The sequence below is a fragment of the Sus scrofa genome, chromosome 6, assembly GCF_000003025.6.
Source record: "Sus scrofa isolate TJ Tabasco breed Duroc chromosome 6, Sscrofa11.1, whole genome shotgun sequence".
In the NCBI taxonomy this organism is placed as follows: domain Eukaryota; kingdom Metazoa; phylum Chordata; class Mammalia; order Artiodactyla; family Suidae; genus Sus; species Sus scrofa.
Window position 1 is genome coordinate 42,371,725 of NC_010448.4, and position 19,818 is coordinate 42,391,542.

Genomic DNA, 19,818 nt, shown 5'->3' on the forward strand with positions numbered 1-19,818 from the left:
GCTAAGGATCCAGCATTGCCACAGCTCTGGTGTAGGTCACAGCTGCAGCTCGGATTCAATCCCTGGCCTGGAAACTTGCATATGCCGTGGGTGTAACCAAAAAAAATAAAAAAATTAAAAAAACAAACAAACAATAAAATAAAATGTAAATTAAAGTGAAGTTATTTCATTTCCAGTTTAAAGAAAATTGTTTGGCCACATTCGTATGGGAATATTTTTTCTTTGGAATACCTAGCGGAATGTGTCTTATTTAGTAAGGTAGAGAGTCCTACTTATATATATTGACAGCTTAGGAACAAAACATTGAATTGTAAATCAAGAGAATCATCCGTGCTGTTGCCAGCTTGCTGTGCCACGTATCTTATCTCTTAAAAGATTTAATAATATCTTTTTTCCCCAGCCTTTGTAGGATTATATGCAGCCCATAATTAGCAAAGCAGAAAGCACTGTACAAATCAAGGAAGCTCTTATATTATTAAATTAATATCTATTAATTTCTCAATATCAGTGTTATGAAATAACACTTTTTAAAAATATTCAAAATATATTGAATTATTGCTTAACCTATAGAAACAACACCAATATTCAGTAGCAGTGTTAAAATTTGAGTGAGTTCTAGTATTGATTTTATGTTGTAACCCTAAATAAATTACTTTTTATTATAACCTTACTGAGTGCTTAATATATGCCATGCACTTTATATCCTGCTTTATATGTATTATTTTAACAACTCTATAGGGCACATATTCTTATTATTATTAGCATTGTAAAGATGAGGTAATTGAAGCTTAAAAGGTTAAGTTTTATATACACATGCATATATACATAACATATTTAGGTTTTATAAATATATGTATTATGTATGTATATCTCAAAAGGTTAAGTTATGTGTGTATATATAAGAGACTATTTATATTGGCATATATATGTATATATAGACAAAGGCATATACACACACATGCACACACAGAGCTAAGTCTTGCTCAGAATTCAAATGCAGGGTGTGAGACCACTATGTTATGCTGCCTCTTAATATTTTAATCTTACATATTAGTTTCTGCTAAGAGTAAATGGAAGTCAATTTTTTTTTTTGTCTTCTTAGGGCCGCATATGCAGCATATGAAAGTTCCCAGGCTGGCCACCTGCACCACAGCCACAGCAACACCAGATTCGAGCCACGTTTGCGACTTACAGCACAGCTCACGGCAGTCGTGGATCCTTAACCCATGAGCGAGACCAGGGATCGAACCTGCGTTCTTATGGATACTAGTCAGATTGGTTTCCACTGAGCCACAACAGGAACTCCAAATGGAAGTCAAATTTATTGTTCCTACTAAAAGTGGATAAAAGACATTTATTGAATGCCTAGTATGCATAGGGGTGGTTCTTGGTACCTGGTGCACAAAGTGGAAAACTTAACTATACTTGCCCTCTAGGGGGACAAGGAGCTTTTAAAAATTATTATCAGTGACAAATTTAAGACACAAGTATAAAGCACTGAAGAAATACAGAAAAGGGAGAATGCAAAATGTTGCCAGTTAGCCTTAGTAAAATTGGAGAGAAATAAAAGTATGAGGCAGTTTGACATGAACATTCATGGTTTAGGAGTCACAGTGACATGAGTTTGAACTCTAATTCTGCCACTTAGCTAACTGCATACCTGTGGACAGTTAACTTAAATTTTCTCAATGCCATTTTTATGTTACAGGGATGATGATGACAAGGACAAATTGAGAACCAGTAACCAAAACCTAAATATACTTCATGTAATATATCTTTCACTTTAGGAAATCTTTGAGGTAATGACAGTAAAAATGACTGCTTTGGCTCTTTGTGTTATCTCTGTGCAGAATAGATACCACAAGGGTTGAATTTACCATCCCACTGAGAGAGAATTGGGCGCTGCCATTCTTTGCAATTCAGATAGCAGCAATTACCTATTTCCTGAGGCCAAACTTGCAGCCTCTTTCTCAAGTAAGTTTTATAAGACTTTGTCTATATTTTTAGTACTCCAGTTTTATCTAAGAAGCTTCAGAAAATGTGATATTCATAGTTAATAGTTCTTATTCCATGACCAATTTTTAAACTTGAGTTAAATTTTCCTTTTCTAAACGTTCTCCTACTTTGCAAAGAAAATGTTTTCTCTTTTGATGTTAAAAATGTACTCTCTATTATCTGCCCTTAAGTAGTTGCAGCAAACCCACACAATTTCTGCAAAACTGTCAGAATTTTTAAGCCATTGCTCTTGAGATGTGATTTGGTGCTTTATCACCTCCATAATAGTATGGAGTACACATACCGTATGTGGACATTTATATGCAAAGTGTCACTTTAGGATGGTTAGAGCTTAAATAACAAAGGCAAGAGTTTTCAGAGCAACAGTTTATAGTTTTTCTGTTTCACTTATAGAGATACTGGCTGCTCTTGAGAAAACTTGTCTGCGAGGCTTTTTATTACTAAAGACATGTAAATTATACAAAGGTTTTCTTTTTACAGAGGCTGACACTTCTTGCCATTTTCACATCAACTTTTCTCTTTAGTCTGACATGGCAGTTTAATCAGTTTATGATGCTGATGCAGGCATTAGTGCTGTTCACACTGGATTCCTTGGACATGCTGCCAGCAGTAAAGGTAAGCTTTACTCTCTTTTCTCACTTGAGATGGTCATTGTTTAATGTTTTATGTCATAGAATGAGCTCAGAATACGCACAGGCTTAATGATAAAGTTGAAGCTGCTTCTTAGCTATACTGTAAACTATACATATGCTCTCGTCAGTTGAAACTGAGTAATCGATGCAGCCTTGTTTGACCATCTTAACTTTTATTCTGCTGTTTTTACATAAAAGATGGATTCATTTGGAGCACAGATGTCTAGATCAGTTCTCCTTAATAAAGTTATCTTAAATTTTAAATTAAAGACAGTTGGAGTTCCAGCTGTAGCTCAGCAGGTTAAGAACCTGACTAGTATCCATGAGGATGTGGGTTTTATTTCTGGCCTCACTCAGTGGGTTAAGGATCCGGCGATGCTGCAAGCTGCGGCAGAGGTCACAGATGTGGCTCAGATCCTGCACTGCTGTGACTGGTTTAGGCTGGCAGCTTCAGCTCTGATGTGAATTTCTATATGCTGCAGGCACGGCCCTAAAAAGAAAATAAATATGTATATATATTTATTATAAGTTGTATTATCATATACTATAAATTTATTATCATATATATGATAGCTCTTTTAAAGTGTGTTCCTTTCTTTAAGGAAATCAACAACTTTTGTTATATGAGTGTATAACAACTTTTTTGTGGTACTTTATAAAATTTTCATAGTAACATTTAGCAATATAGGATGTGAATTGGTCAAAGGTCACAATGAAATAAGGAAATTATAAAGGAAGCCATTCTTTGTCTCCCAGTGTGTGCTGCTGCCATTTAACTGCATGGTTTTTGTCATGTGCAGAAGTAATGTATTGTGTATGTTTTTAAGTTGCTCATAGTAAAGTAACAGTAACGTAAGTATTTTCCAAGCATAATAAAACATTATCACCAGATCTAAGGCAGCAAGATAATCTAAGAGAGAAGAGTTACATTCATATATTCCATGTCAAAAGAGTTGCAGACGATCTTTGGAAATGGATTGAACCTGAGTTAGGAAATATTTAAAGTCAACCAGCAATATATAGTGTCTGTCCACTGTGCCATTATAGTGGGATAGGCACCGCGGAAAATTCCGACCTGTGTAAGACATTGTCCCATCCGTAGGAAGTTTGCCATCTAGCTTGAGGGAAAAAAATGTCTGTACAATTAGGTGTCTGTTTATCTGCAGATGTCAGTTATAGATGTAATAAGAATAAATGCTAAAATCTAGAAGAGGAAAGTTCTTTTTAGGCTGGAAATGTTTCACAGAAGTGGGAGGCTAGAGCTGGACCAAAAATGAGGAGAGTAGAATTTGGTTGGGGTATGAGGTGGCAGGATGTGAGGGTAAAGAAAGCAAGTGGAAAAGCCAAAGTTAAAATGTGTGTGTGTGTGTGGTATTAGATAATACTGGAGCCCACATGCCACTAAAAGCTGCATGTGCAAATGAAGCTGAGTCTATTCCCGACTGTTTACATTTGCTTTCCTGTTTTATAATGTCTTTATACTTTGTTCATGAGACCTGCAAGCTGAGGGGAAGAGGTGCCTAGATGCCTATTTCTTCTTGTCAGATGCTCCTAGGCCAGTTGGTATCATATGCGATATCACTTTTATCCCCATCTAGCAGGTGCTTTCAAAAGAACGCTGTACATTTTACCATAAACAATAAATTAGGAAGTTCCCATTGTGGCTCAGTGGTAACAAACCCAACTAGCATCCACGAGAACGTGGGTTCGATCCCTGGCCTCACTCAGTGGGTTAATGATCTGGCGTTGCCGTGAACTGTGGTGTAGGTCACAGACACGGCTTGGATCCTCTGTTGCTGTGGCTGTAGGCCTACAGCTGAAGCTCTGATTTGACCCCTAGCCTGGGAACCTCCGTATGCTGCAGATGCTGCCCTAAAAAGCAAAAATAAAAAATAAAATAAAAAACTAAAATGTCTATATAAAGAGAAAAGTTTCCAAAAATACATACATTATTAGCAATCAGCTCTGTGATTAATGCTCTTATCTTCTATTTGCTCTTTGGATTTCTAGAATTTTTCTGTAGTGAACGTCTCTTTCTTTTTCTTTTAAAATTAGAAAACAGAATAAAAGGTACTTTTTTGATATACAAAACTAAATAATACAATTAATTTGTTTCATACTCAGTTCTAAACGTCATTGAACTTTTACATTTGGAACTGTTGGTGGTAGAAGTATTTATACTTGTCAGAATTTAAGGAGGAACAGTATTATAACGAAAGGATCCTGGGTTATAAACCAAGTTGCTTCTATTAACTCTGAAAATAACTAGCTCTTTAAACTTTGTCAAGGGATTTAACTTCTTAGAGCCTTAGTTTCTTCATAAATTGGAATCACTGATCTTTAATCCTGTCAAGTGGGAAAGACAGAATAATTGGCTTAGAAGGTAATACAGATTCAGAACCCGATGTGATAAGAAGCAGTATCTTGTTCGGTACATGTCATTTCCTTTTCATGGATGATGGGAAATCTCTTACCATCAAAAGATTAAATTTTTGGTGAGAAATGTATACAGGGTTTTTAAATATAAAACATAGCATTAAGTGTTATAAAGCATATACTTCTGTTGCATTGAAGACTAAAGAATATGGAGGGTACCCATTGTGAAAACAACAAGACACATTAATGATCAGTTCCTAAGAGGCAATTTTTAAGTACTCGGTATGGTTCCAGACAAGGTAGAGTAAATGCACTTCTCCTTATTCCTCCCACTGAGTACAACTAAAAGCCCTGGACAATATGTAAAAAACAAACATAAGGTGATTTTGAGAGATGGAGAACAGAAAGTACATTACGCTGAGAGATCTTGAGACCAGAGGAAGAACATGACAGTGAGTTCCCTAGGTTTTCTTTTTGCTGCATATATCTCACACTAGGTACTGGGAAAGTCAGCAACTGGGAAATACCAATGGACTCAGACCAGAAAAGCCCCAACAAAAGCCAAAAAGACCGTAAAGGGAGAAGCATGAAGGCCAGCCACATGGAGAACCTTCAACTCCTACCCACTGGTATTGAGACATTCCCTCCCCTCCATGTCAGCAGAAGCCTTGTAGGGATCCTAAACTTTCATCTTTACCCAGCAGTAATGAGACACTGCTTTTTCCCACCTCCCCAAAGGTCCGTGGAGGTCAGATGGACACCCTGGACATCTAGACCCATCTGGAAATAATGAGGCCACATCCTTTGCTCAATGGCATGATGCTGGCATGGTGTCAGAGGAGGTCTGCCGACACAGAAGATTTACATAAGATTCAGCATTCCATAGCATAATACAGTACAATTGAAAGTCATGTGTTAAACCAGGGAAATCTCTCTTGAATGAACTGAAATGATCGACAGGTGCCAATACCAAGTCACACAGAAGCTAAATTATTTGACAAGGAATTTAAAATAGCCATCATAAAAAAATTATCATTGAGCATTTACAAACACACTTAAAACAAATGAAAAATAGAAAGTTTCAAAAAAGATTTAGAGGATAAAAAGAAGAAGCAAATGGAAATTTTAGAACTGAAAAATTCCAATAATGAAAAGAAAAAACTAAGTAGATGGAATCAAGAGTAGAATGGGTGGTCAGAGGAATGAATCAGTGAATTTGAAGACAGGACAATTTAGAAATGACCTAATTTGAACAAGAAAATAGACTGGAAAAAATGAACAATGCCTCAGAGACCTGTGGGACCATAGCGAAAAGTCTAACAGTCATGTAATCAGAATCCCAAATGGAGAGAAAGAATGTGAGGCTGAAAAAAAAAATGTTTTGAGGAATGGGTGAAAACTTCCCAAATTTGGTAGAACCCACAGAATCAAGAAGCTGAACTAATGTCAAATAGGATAAACCCAAATAAATCAATGCTAAAACACATCCTTTTTTTTTTTTTTTTTTCCTGTTTTACTGCCACACCCATAGCACATGGAAGTTCCCAGGCTAGAGCTTGAATTGAAGCTGCAGCTGAGGTCAACACCATAGCCAGAGCAGCACTGGATCTGAGCCTCATCTGTGACCTACACTGCAGCTTGCAGCAACACCAGATAGATCCTTAACCCACTGAGTGCGGCCAGGGATTGAACCCACAACCTCACAGACATTATGTCAGGTTTTTAACCCACTGAGCCACAATGGGAACTCCCCAGGATTATTCTAATCAAACTTCTGAAGACTAAAGATAAAGAAAAAAATCTTGAAAGCAGTCAGAGAAAAATGATACCTATAGGGGAAAACCAATTTGAAAGACATTGGGTTTTTCATCAGAAACCATGGTGCTGAAAGAAAAGAATGGTCAACCCAGAGCCCTCTACCCAGCAAAAGTGTCTTTCAGGAGAGAAAGGAAAATCAGAACATTCTCAGATGAAGGAAAACTAACAGAATTTGTTACCAACAGACCTATTGTTAAAAAAAAAAAGGCTAAATGAAATTCTTGAAACAAAAGGAAATGATAAGAAACGTTGGGACATTAGGAAAAGAGAAAAGGCAATCAAAAGAAAAATATGAATAAACATAATAAACATCTTCTCATCTTGAGTTTTCTACATTGATAGCTAAAGCAAAAATTATAATATTGTCTTAATATTATAAAATTCAATTATGAATGTTTAATGTAATAACCCAGAACAACCACTAAAAAATCTGTACCAAAAGATACATTTTAAAGTACTTTATAAAGTAAAAATAGAAATCTAAGAATGGTCAAATAACCCACGGGAAGCCAGGAAAAAAAACAGAAATGGAAAACAGAGTGAACAAACAGCAAATGGTAAAATGGCAGATTTAAGGCCTCTGTCATATCAATAATTACATTAAAGATAAATGATCTAAATACAGCAATTTAAAGACAGGTGGGTAGAGTAGACTAAGAAAGCACAACTTGGAGTTCTCGTCGTGGCGCAGCAGAAACGAATCCGACTAGGAATCATGAGGTTGCGGGTTCTATCCCTCACCTTGCTCAGTGGGTTAAGGATCCGGCGTTGCCGTGAGCTGTGGTGTAGGCTGCAGACGCAGCTCGGATCTGGTGTTGCTGTGGCTCTGGCGTAGGCCAGAGGCTACAGATCCAATCAGACTCCTAAACTGGGAAACTCCATATGCCGCAGGTGGGGCCCTAAAAAGACAAAAGCGGACAAAAAAGATGAAAGAAAGCACAACTCAGTTGTTGTCTGTAAGAAACTCATGTCAAACAAACAATATAGGTAGATTGAAAGGAAAAGTATGGGAAAAGATACACCATGCAGATATTAATCAAAAGAAAGTAAGGGTACCTATATTAATATCAGCAAAAGTAGGTGGGAGTGCAAAGAAAATTACCAGAACATTATATAATGATAAAAGTGTTAACCTACCAAGAAGACATAGCAATCCTAAGTGTATATGCACTAAATTACAGTGCCATAATATATATGAAGCAAAAACTGATAAACTGAAGGGAGAAATAGACAAACCCACAAATAGAGTTGAGGACTTCGACACTTCTCTCTCAATGATTGAGAATCAGACAGAAATCATTAAGGATAACAGAACTCAACAACACCATCAACCCATGAGGTCTATCCAACATTTAGAGAACACTCCACCCAACTACAGCAGAATACTCAATGGATTGAATCAATGGATTCAAACTAGAAATCCAATAATTGGAAACTAACCACACTTCTAAATAATCTATGGGTCAAAGAGGAAGCCTAGAGGAAACATTGAACTCATTGACAACAAAAATGCAACATATCAAACCTTGTAGGATGCAGCTAAAGCAGCACTAAGGAAAATGTATGACACTAAACACAATAGAGAAAATTAGTGAAATAAAACTAGTTCATTCAGAAGATCAGTAAAATTACAAACCTCCATAATTGCCTTGAAGCATTAAGAACTCACTGTTAACAGACTTTGATACCAAAATTTTGAATCTCTGTAGTACTGCTTATGTTCTAGACAGTATGGCGTAATGATTAAGAACACAGACTCTAGAAGAAGGATAGGTGGCATTTGGGTGTAAAGACCATTAATACACCATGTTAGAAAAAATGAGTGGAAATAACACTGCAATTGTAAATTCAAGGGCTTGGTTTTCAATTCTTGCCCCCCTAGTTAGTAGTTTAAAAATAAGTATTTGTTCATTTGTAAAATTGGAATAATATATTCCTTACAATGCTATTTTAAGGGGGTTGAATTACATAATATATATACCTAGTATATAACAATCATATTAAAAATATTTGGAATATGAAGGCTTTTGTGATGCTTCAGAATGCTTAAGGAAAACACGCTAATATAATATCCCTAAGAATAAAATAAAACAATTACAGGAGTGGTATTTATTAACTTATTTATTTTTTAATTTGTATGCAATAGAATTCACTTTTGGGGGACATAGGATAATTATATGCTTAACTTTGAAATTGTTTCCTACAGTGTCTGTAGCATTTGCCTTCTTTCAGAAAATTAATGAGAGATTTTTAATTGTTCCTCATCTGTGTAGCCTTGTTAGTATTTTTTATAGTAACCACTTAAATAAATCTGTAATGATTTCATTGTGGTATTAATTTGAATTTCCCTAATGACTAATGATGTTGAATATCTTTTCATGATTATTTTAAAACCAGATATTTTCTTATAATGAAGTGTCTATTAAAATATTTTCCCATAAAAAAAAACAGACTCTAGAACCAGACTTCCTCAGTTTGAATGAGTTGATATATGTGAGTCATTTATAACACTGCCTAGTATTTTATGAATGTCAAAAAAATGTTAACCATGATTAATTATGAATGGTAATAAAGAGTATGAGCATGATCCATTGACGACAATTTAAATTAGTCTACAAAGTAAGAATATATTACTGTTGCCTTGTTTCTAAACTCTGGACTGATAGAACCTGAGAAGCAATATGACTTGTACCACTGATAATCCAGGACTTTCTAGTATACAAACTGCTCAAATTTACACTTCTGGCTGGTCACCTGCAGTGTTTCTCTTGAACCTAGGATATCATTACATTGACCCTTAAGCAACACGGGTTTCACTGTGTAGGTCCATTTTTATGCATATTTTTTTCAATAAATACATATAGTCCTCCATAGTTGGTTGAAGTCATGGATGCAGAAGGCAGACTGTGGAACTTGAACTTCTGAGGATTTTATTGTCTACTGTGGGTCTGGGATCACTGAACATTTATGAAACTATGCACTCTTGTAACAAACTGTTCTTTTTTGTCTAAGTATGCCTACTTGTTACAAAAAGAACCACCAGCATCAAAAAACACCATAATCCACGTACAGACAAAAAACTTTCATTTTTAAAAAACGTATTTCTGAATGAGTCATTATCCTTAAAGAGTTCCCACCAGATTTAATGAGAAAAACATTTACACCCCAGTAGAACAGGGAGCAAAAGATGCAGATACTTCCTAGAAGGAAAAGCATTGAAAAAAATAAAATATGTAGGTACAAACTGAACAAAACTTATATTCCAAAAGTGCAGACTTATACTTTGAAAACTACAGAACATGTTGGAAAGTTTTAAAGAGCTACATAAATTGCAAAGATACCTCATGTTGAAGGATTGGAAGACTCTGTTGTTAGGATGGCAGTACTCCCCCAATTGATCTATAAAGTCAATATAATTCCTTTTAGAATCCCAGCTGCAGAAATCAACAAGCTGATCCTAAAATTCATATGGAAACTCGGGAGACCCAGAATAGCCAAAAAAAAATCATGAAAAAGAAAAACTAAGAAGTCTCATACTTTCCAGTTTTACAATTTCCAAGCTACGGTAATGAAGACAGTATGAGGGAGTTCCCATCGTGGCTCAGCGGTTAACGAATCCGACTAGGAACCATGAGGTTTCGGGTTTGGTCCCTGGCCTCGCTCAGTGGGTTAAGGATCCGGCATTGCTGTGAGCTGTGGTGTAGGTTGCAGACGTGGCTTGGATCCCGCGTTGCTGTGGCTCTGGTGTAGGCTGGTGGCTAGAGCTCTGATTAGACCCCTAGCCTGGGAACCTCCATATTGCCATGGATGGGGCCCTAGGGGGAAAAAAAAAATTAAAAAAAAAAAGACAGTATGATATTGGCAGAAGGATAGACATAAATCAATGGAATAGAATTGAGAGACCAGAAACAGTCAACTGATTTTCAACAAGAGTGTCAAGGTTATTATGGAAAAAGAGTGCTCTTTCCAATAAATGATGCTGGGATAACTAGATATTTGTATGCAAAAAAATGAAGTTGGACCCTGCCCTCTTACCATATACAATAATTAACTCAAACTAGATCATAGACTTAGTTGGAGTTTTTTTGATCGTGTCCACGGCATATGGAAGTACCAAGGCCAAAGACTGAACCTGTGCCACAGCAGCAATCTGAGCCACAACAGTGACAACACTAGATCCTTAACTCACAGAGCCACCAGGGAACTCTGATCATAGATTTAATTTTAAGAGCTAAAACTGAAATGTTTAGAGGATAAAATAGGAATAAATTTTTTTGACTTTGGAGTAGGCCACGCCTTCTTTGATAGAACACCAAAAGCACAAGTAACTAAAGAAAAAAATAGATGATTTGGACTTCATGAAAATTAAAAACTTTTGTACTTCAAAGCATGTCATCAAGACAGTGAAAAGACAGCTTGCAGAATGGGAGAGATTTGCAAAAGCGTATGTCTAAATAAGGATTGCCAGAATAAGAAATCTTACACTCTTTCAACTATAAAATACGGGTAAAAGATTATATAGACATTTCTCCAAAGAAGATATATAAACGTTCAGTAAGCACATGAAAAGATGCTCAACGTCATTAGTCATTAGGGAAATATAAATTAAAACCACAGGAGTTCCTGTCGTGGCTCAGTGGTTAACGAATCCGACTAGGAACCATGAGGTTGCGGGTTCAATCCCTGGCCTTGCTCAGTGGGTTAAGGATCCAGCGTTGCCGTGAGCTGTGGTGTAGTTTGCAGACACGACTCGGATCCCAGGTTGCTGTGGCTCTGATGTAGGCTGGTGGCTACAGCTCCAATTCGACCCCTATCCTGGGAACCTCCATATGCCGCTGGAGTGGCCCAAGAAATGGCAAAAAGACAGAAATAAATAAATAAAAACCACAGTAAGATACATGTTACAACTACTTGGATGGCTTAAAAAAAAATTAAAGACAAATAACAAATATTGGCCAGGATGTGAAAAAATATTCTGTAACTTAAAGGTAAATAAACAATTACTGTGACTGTGATTTATTTTCCTTTCTTAGACTATATTACTTGAAGCTAGATGTGTTTTCTGCCTCATTTATAAATGGGATGTATCCAGCTGGGGACCAACATGTCAGCATGTGGGAGTCTCTAGATAAAATCTGTCTAACCATCTAATCTTTGGTTGTCGCAGGTGACATGGCTCTATGGTATTCAGCTAACAGGTTTGCTCCTGGTCTGCATTCTTCAATTTTTTAATTCCATGATTCTGGGATCATTGCTTATCAGTTTCAACCTATCGGTATTAATTGCAAGAAAAATTCAGGTAGGACCTTTTTTTGTCCTTAACCAAAGTAAACTTTGTTTTTTTTCGTTGTGTGGTTGTTTGGCCCTTGTTTTCATGTAGAATAGAAAGTAGAATTTATGACCAAATTCCCACTAAAAATCAGTGGGGGCATTATTTCCTTTTTTTTTTTTTTTTAAGCGCATAGCATTTGTCTTTGAGCTTTTTGATGTCATCCCTTCATTTTGACATTTATTATTTCTTAGAAAATTGGGATCTTGATTCAATTCAGGATTAGCTAGAGATACTTTTTTGAATACCATTGGCTTGAAGTTGAAATAAAAGAGGAGAAACGTTAACTTTTTTTCCTGCGTGAACTCAAGAGTGAGAAGAACCTGTTGCTTAGGGAAATGTATTTGCCACCGTCTTTCAAGCTGATAGGCATCTTGTTGTTATTTGAAACAGTAACACCACTCTTTCCCCCCATCCTTCCATATAAATTATTGCTTTTGAAGTGAATTAAAATTAGCTCTGTTTTGAGAAATTTGAGATTCCAAATAAATGCCTTTAGAAATAATGGGACATTTTCTAGAGTAACATGCTTGACATCGACTTGATCTTTTGACTTTGTTATATAATTTAACTTTATTAAATTTACATTAGATTTAGGAGTTCCCGTCGTGGCACAGTGGTTAATGAATCTGACTAGGAACCATGAGGTTGTGGGTTCGATCCTTGGCCTTGCTCAGTGGGTTAACGATCCGGCTGTGGTGTAGGTTGCAGACGTGGCTCAGATCCTGCGTTGCTGTGGCTCTGGCGCAGGCCGGTGGCTACGGTTCCGATTAGACCCCTAGCCTGGGAATCTCCATATGCTGCGGAAGCGGCCCTAGAAAAGGCAAAAAGACCAAAAAATGAAAAATAAAATAAATAAATGAATTTACATTAGATTTAAAGAGTTGCAAAGCCTGTTTTCTTTCTCATAAACACTTCTGCGTCAACAAGCTGTTTTGTTTTCCACTTTAGGAAGCATAAATCCTTTTTCTTGTTCCTCTTTTGAGTGACAGCTGCTATGGACAAATCCTTACAAAAATTTTTAAAAAGCAGGCTTTTAGTTGAGTGTTACAAACTGGTTCTCATTTATTAGTCTTTTAACCTTAACTGTAAATAAACATCACTCATATTCGAACTTGTTAAATATTATTCAATTGATAATCTACAAAATTATTCAAGAGTTGTAAGAAAACTATTATATATCAACACAATTTACTTTTTTATAGGCTTTTTATTTAATGGGTTATAGTCTGTGATAAATGAATTAATGGGTAAATGATGAAAAGATTTGTTCGGTATATCCTGAGTACCCTCTAAGGTACCATGCTCTGGAGGCAGAGGTCTTAAAAAAAAATTGGGGGCGGGGGGTAGTTCCCAGTGCAATGCAGTGGGTTAGGAATCCACCTGCCCCACTGCAGGGGCTTGGGTTGCTGCAGAGATGCAGGTTCAATCACTGGCCAGTGCAGCGGGTGAAAGGATTTGGTGTTGCCACAGCTACAGTGTAGGTCACAGCAGTGGTTTGGATTCCATCCCAAGCCTGGGAAGTTCCATCGTATACCATTGGTGTGGCCATTCAAAAAAAAAAAAAAAAGGATTATGACACATTTCCTCATCATATGGAGCTTATTATTAGGTAATACACTTACTCTTAGAAAATGACAAATACTAAGACCATGAAACCTCATGAAAATTAGGTTATTAGGTTTTATTTTCCCTGTGTGTTGTATGACCCAATGTTTTAAATCCTCAAGTAATCTCATCTTAAATGTTTATGAAGTTATATTAAAATGTAGAAATTGAAACTCAACTCTTTTAATTTCTAGAAAAATCTGAAAACTGGAAGCTTCCTTAATAGGCTTGGAAAACTGTTGTTACATTTATTTGTGGTTTTATGTTTGACACTTTTTCTCAACAACATTATTAAGGTAGGTCAATAAAACAACATATATAATTTAGCATTACTAAAGAGTTACCAGTTCTTCTTTAAACAGGCACAGTTTACCTTTGTTTCAGTAACAGGATTATTTTCTAAATTTTAGTCCTTGATTTCTATTCACTCTTTTAACATGTTCTACTTTGAAGTCACCTTTGGAGTTAACTAGACTTTTTAAAAAGTCGTCTGTAAGGGAGTTCCCATCATGGCTCAGTGGTTAACGTATCTGACTAGGAACCACGGGGTTGCTGGTTCGATCCCTGGCCTTGCTCAGTGGGTTGAGGATCCAGCGTTGCCGTGAGCTGTGGTGTAGGTTGCAGACGCGGCTCGGATCCCGCGTTCTGTGGCTCTGGCATGGGCCAACGGCTGCAGCTCCGATTCGACCCCGAGCCTGGGAACCTCCATATGCCACGGGAGCGGCCCAAGAAATGGCAAAAAGACAAAAAAAAAAAAAAACCTCATCTGTAAAAACATTAAACAGTGATTTCTCTAAATTTAAAAAAAAAAATGCTACTTTTCAGAGAGAGTTTTCTATACTGTAGTACTAAGAAAAAGATGGCATGATTTTTATTGGGGTTAAGTTCCTTAACATATTTGCTTTTGCTCAGAACCGGAATGATTTCTTGAGATGATTTTGTCCACCCACCCCCACCCCACCCCCAGGGCAGGCAGATGTCAGGACAGAAGGCATCTGCACATTCATGATCAATTCCTCTGTAAGAGAATTACAGTTCTTCCCCCTGTCTGTTGATGATCAAAGAATAAAAGACTCTTCACTCATTCAGCCACATTAAACACCTCTACTCCAGGTCCGTGTCACTCTGTTCTTAAACTCCATATAGTGTGGAAGTTCCCGTCATGGCTCAGTGGTAATGAGTCCAACTAGTATCGAGGATGCAGGTTTGATCCTTGCCTCGCTCAGTGGGTTAAGGATCTGGTGTTGCCGTGAGCTGTGGTGCAGGTCACAGATGCAGCTTGGATCCCATGTTGCTGTGGCTGTGGCGTTGGCCGGCAGCTGCAGCTCCAATTCGACCCCTAGCCTGGGAATTTTCATGTGCCTTGGGTGTAGCCCTCAAAAGCAAAAACAAGGACAAAAACCTTCCATATAGTTGAGTACTTATCAAAAGCTTGTCTGAAAGGAACAACCAGCATTTCTGAAAGACTGGCTGAAAGAGATGGAGTCCATCCATTTCCACATTCTAGGTGTTCAGCCTAGATTAAGCCAGCAGAGAGCTAATGTCTGGACCATTGCTTTTTGACTCCCCAAAGAACAATGTTTTTTGAATTACACTTGATGTTCTGCCAGCCATTTGCAATGAGAAGAATTAGAAAAAACAGTCTTTGACTATAGACTGCTTGCTGTTTTCACCGTACCCCAGGGGAAAATTTCTCTTGAGTCTCAGTTTTAGGACTCTTAGAATTTCTTCTGAGCAACTGGTTCATTTTAATCTTATCACCCTGCGAGTAACATAAATGCTTTTATTTCCTTCTTTGCATTTGCTACTAGACTGCCCAAGCCCAAGTTTGTGGCTCATCTCTAGTGAATATGTTTTGTGGACTAAGATCAGTTCTGGATTAATCTTACTTTCTTTTCCGTCTTCATTTTCCCACTGATACAATTTCTTTACCCATGTTGTAGAGGGTTTTGTAAGCCATAAAGTAGAAATAAAATAACATGAGTTAAAATTATACTCACTATTAATAAGCACTGGCATTTGGTCTCTTCTCCCCTTGAGGGTTATTAGCGTTGTTTGAATTGGCTTTGTGTGATTAAGTCTTATTCAATTATATCTGCAGATTAAAAAAACCCAAAGTATAGTTTTTGTGGACTTTGTTCCTATTTGAAGTTTCAGATTATGATATTTTCGGTTTTCTGATTTAAAAAATTGTGCTTACTGGGCTTCAGCTGTCTCCTCTCAAACCAAAGAACCTCATCTTTTATCTATTTTTAATGTTGAACTTATGCCTCGATTTTGTTTGCAAAAATGATTCTGTGAAAGAAAGAGAAGAAAGAAATGAAATGAAAGGAGGGAGCTTGATAATCCCTGCTTTAGAATTCCTTAGTTCTAAGAACTATTGTGAACATTTACTAATTTTACCCATACAGTCCTGTGAAGTGGGACACTGAATATGTGGGAAGTTATCAGAAAACTATGCATGAGGAACTAATGGCAATTTTCATTTTCTCCCTCCCAAATAGAGAATTCTTAACCTCAAGTCAGATGAACACATATTTAAATTTCTGAAGGCAAAATTTGGGTTTGGAGCAACAAGGTATGACTGAACTTAAAGTATGTGTTTGCTTTTAATATTAAATCAGCAGGGTCTTAAGATGTAGGTTATCAATTGTTAATTTTAGGCTTATTTTGAGGAAAAATTTGAGGTTTACTTATATTGAATTTAATGCTTGGCATTCCCTTTTGTTTCCCAGAGATTTTGATGCAAACCTCTATCTGTGTGAAGAAGCATTTGGCCTTCTGCCTCTTAATACATTTGAAAGGCTTTCCGATACTCTGCTTTTTTATGCTTATATATTTGTTCTGTCCATCACGGTGACTGCAGCATTAGCTGTTGCCTTCCGTAATCTCAGGTATGGCATATTTTAGAAATCTAATTCTGTACTTTAACGAACTTGTTCTGTGTTGCAGAAAAATTGCTAAATGGAAAATCAAAACGTCAGATACAGGAGAGAGTAGAGTCATCTCGAAGGAACACACCCAGTTTAGAGTGGACTCCACGCTCCGTTGTTAGGAATGGGGTAGTTAAGAGACAGCAGAAAGTGAGGATGCTTTGCAGATAGTCTGGGTTGAGCCCTGGCTCGCACACTTGGGAACTATGTGATTCTGGAGCCAGTTACCTACCCCTCTAGTTTTTCCATTTCCCTTTCTGCAGGATGAGAGTATTAAGAACACCAGCTCTACAGGGTTTGGTGAAAAACAGCTAAGTTAAAATAACATAAAGTACTTAAAATAGTGCCTCATACATAGAATACATTGTAGATTTTAGCTGATATTAGCTGGTGTTGTTATTATTGACCCAGAGTCTCTGTTTTCTTCCCATTATTAATTTCCTTTGTTTTTCTACCTTTCTTTCTCCAGCTGCCTTTTTTTTTTAATTTCTCAATAAATATCAAGAGTTAACCATTGTTTATTTGTTTTGTTGTATCTTGTTTAAGGGCTTATAAAGTCAGAATAGACTGTAATTATTAACATCTACTCAAAGTCTTAAGTATTAATTGACAGTGTTTTTAAAAAAAAAAACTTAGCATGCCTACTAATCTATTTTTTTTTTTAAAGTTGGGGAGTATGAAGACTTTTCAAAAACTTGTAGAATACCTACCTATCAAGCCGATGGATGTTTTTGCATTTATTATCCATGTTAGATTGAAAGAAAATTAAGTGCAAGAAGTTGAAGCTACTGTCATTTGTGAAAACTTAATGAAGCCCAGAAGGAAGCCCTTTTCCTATGTAGTTAGCTTGCCAATTAAGGTGCTGGTGAACTGTGAGTCACAGCCACTGGAGAGCTGAGCTGGGAGAAAGTCATTACAGTGAGCCCTGATCACTCGAGGTATTTTATGATTATTAAGAATGAAGCAACGTTGAACCATGAAGATATTTCATTGACTATAAACGATGTTAGTATCTTTCAGAAGTGTTCTTTTTATACCTAGCCCAAGATAAAAATTTAGCCCTGTGAAAATAGATGGAAATTATTCTAGACAGTGTAATTTAATATTATTTCAGACACACCAAGTGTCGACAGGACTCTAGACTGCAGGCAGAGCAGGAAGTTGAGTTGGCCTGCAGTATTTTATGAGAATGTCTGCCATGCTCAGTGCGAATCTATGAGCCGTCTCTGAAAGCTGATTTGGTATATGATCACAGATAAAGATTTTAAAGCATCTTCCTCTACCAGGTAGGGACATTAAGACTTTATTAGAGGAAAAGCCCTAGATTAATTAAAGTAATTTAAGAACTATAGTGTCTTAATGTGAATTCTAAGTAATTTTTTTTCACTTTTTTTTTTTTTTTTCCTCTTTTTCTTTTTAGGGCTGCACCTGGGGCATATGGAAGGTCCCAGGCTAGGGGTCGAATTGGAGCTATAGCTGCTGTCCTAGGCCATGGCCACAGGAATGCAGGATCTGAGTAGCGTCTGCCACCTACACCACAGCTCACAGCAGTGCCAGATACTTAACCCACTGAGGTAAGCCAGGGATTGAACCTGTATCCTCTTGGATACTAGTGGGGTTCTTAACCCATTGAGCCACAACGGGAACTCTAAAAGATATTTTATCAGTGCCAAGTATTTAGTATTTCTTAGTACTAGGAAGGATGTTACTGTTATGTTTGTACAACACATCTGCCTTAGTGTGTAGGATACACCCTGTTCTTTATTCATGGGATTAATAGAGCTTTGCAGCTCAGCTGGACGGACCTAGGGGGGTGTCGTAGAATTCTCCCAGGTATCCAGGGAGGATGGGAGTGTATCTTCTCTTTGTCTGGAGTAATCTTTTAGTATCAGTAGAAGCCAGAGTTTGGGTTATAATATATATCATATAAGTAGAGATTATTACCACTGGTGAAAATTACCGTTGAGTATCATTTTAATTTTCTTTAGTATCTAGGGTTGTGAAAAGAGGATTTCCAGGAAATAATAGTTCTGTACTTACATAGAGGCATCGTACATATCCAAGTCTATTGGATTTATGTAAAGGATAAACGGGGCCTTTATAGAAGTATTACTTTTATCCTAAACTGGCAGTCCTTACTGTTCTTTCCTTTTTCCCTTGGCAACAAATTGTGCAAATCCAAACCCACTCATCCATCTCAACATCGCTCAAGTGGGGACCACCAGACAGGATGCGCTTCTCAGCATGATGCAGTATAGAGTACATCATATCCCCATGAACTGTACTTGCCAAAGTAAATGAACTTGACTCTAATAATTAGCCTCTAGATCTAATTACAAGTTTATAAGAAACACGGGAATAGAGAAGTGTGTTAAATGGCACCACAAGGGAATATTCACCATTCCCGCCATCCAGAAGGTGGGAATAGCGAATAGTTATAGGACAGATGATGCATTTTCTTCAACAAGTAAACACCCTTGAAAGCAGCAAGAGGGGAGTACTTTTGCTGACTAAAAGATAATTCAGAGAGACATTGTAAAAGGCAGTATGAAAGCTTTGGTTCCTGATTCAAGAAAGCATCTGATAAAAGCTGTTGCAATAAATAGAAAATAGAACATGAACTGGGTGTTAGATAATTAATGTTAAAGGATTATTAATTTTATGGGTGCAGTCATTTTTATGTAGCCATATTTGATTTTAAAAATATGTTAGACACACATAATGAGGTATTGGTAGGTTAAAAATGTGATCATCAGTTCATAAAGCAAATGAATTTGAAGCTTACAGATACATTTTTACTTTTTCTTCTTTATAAAAACTTTAAAAATACTAGTTACTCCTAAGATATCTCTAGAGAGCTCTTGTTTCAGTGTTTCCAAAAGAATATACTTTTTCTATCTTATATAATTTAAGGGATTGAAGGACCAAGGTTTTGCCTAAATTAAAATGAAATTTGTTCAATTTTAGTTAATCTAATTATCAATTCATTTATATTGCGACACTTTTAGCCTCATAAACAAATTCAGAATTGATCAGAGCTGATTATCTTAGGTAAATAATACATTTCTAAGCATATGAAAGCATAGATTTCTTGTATCTTCTTCTT

General features: G+C 36.8%; 1 protein-coding gene across 5 annotated transcripts in view; it reads left to right on the forward strand.

The window, feature by feature from the left end:
• Window positions 1-19,818, forward strand: part of DPY19L3 (dpy-19 like 3 (C. elegans)) — a 79,373-nt gene that overhangs the window by 36,263 nt on the left and 23,292 nt on the right. For all 5 annotated transcript variants that reach the window (XM_021094265.1, XM_021094267.1, XM_021094264.1 and 2 more), the window contains 6 exons: window positions 1,851-1,974; window positions 2,497-2,631; window positions 12,010-12,141; window positions 13,974-14,075; window positions 16,284-16,357; window positions 16,515-16,673. In XM_021094265.1, the coding sequence (XP_020949924.1) occupies window positions 1,851-1,974; window positions 2,497-2,631; window positions 12,010-12,141; window positions 13,974-14,075; window positions 16,284-16,357; window positions 16,515-16,673 (726 nt within the window). The remainder of the gene's footprint in view (window positions 1-1,850; window positions 1,975-2,496; window positions 2,632-12,009; window positions 12,142-13,973; window positions 14,076-16,283; window positions 16,358-16,514; window positions 16,674-19,818) is intronic.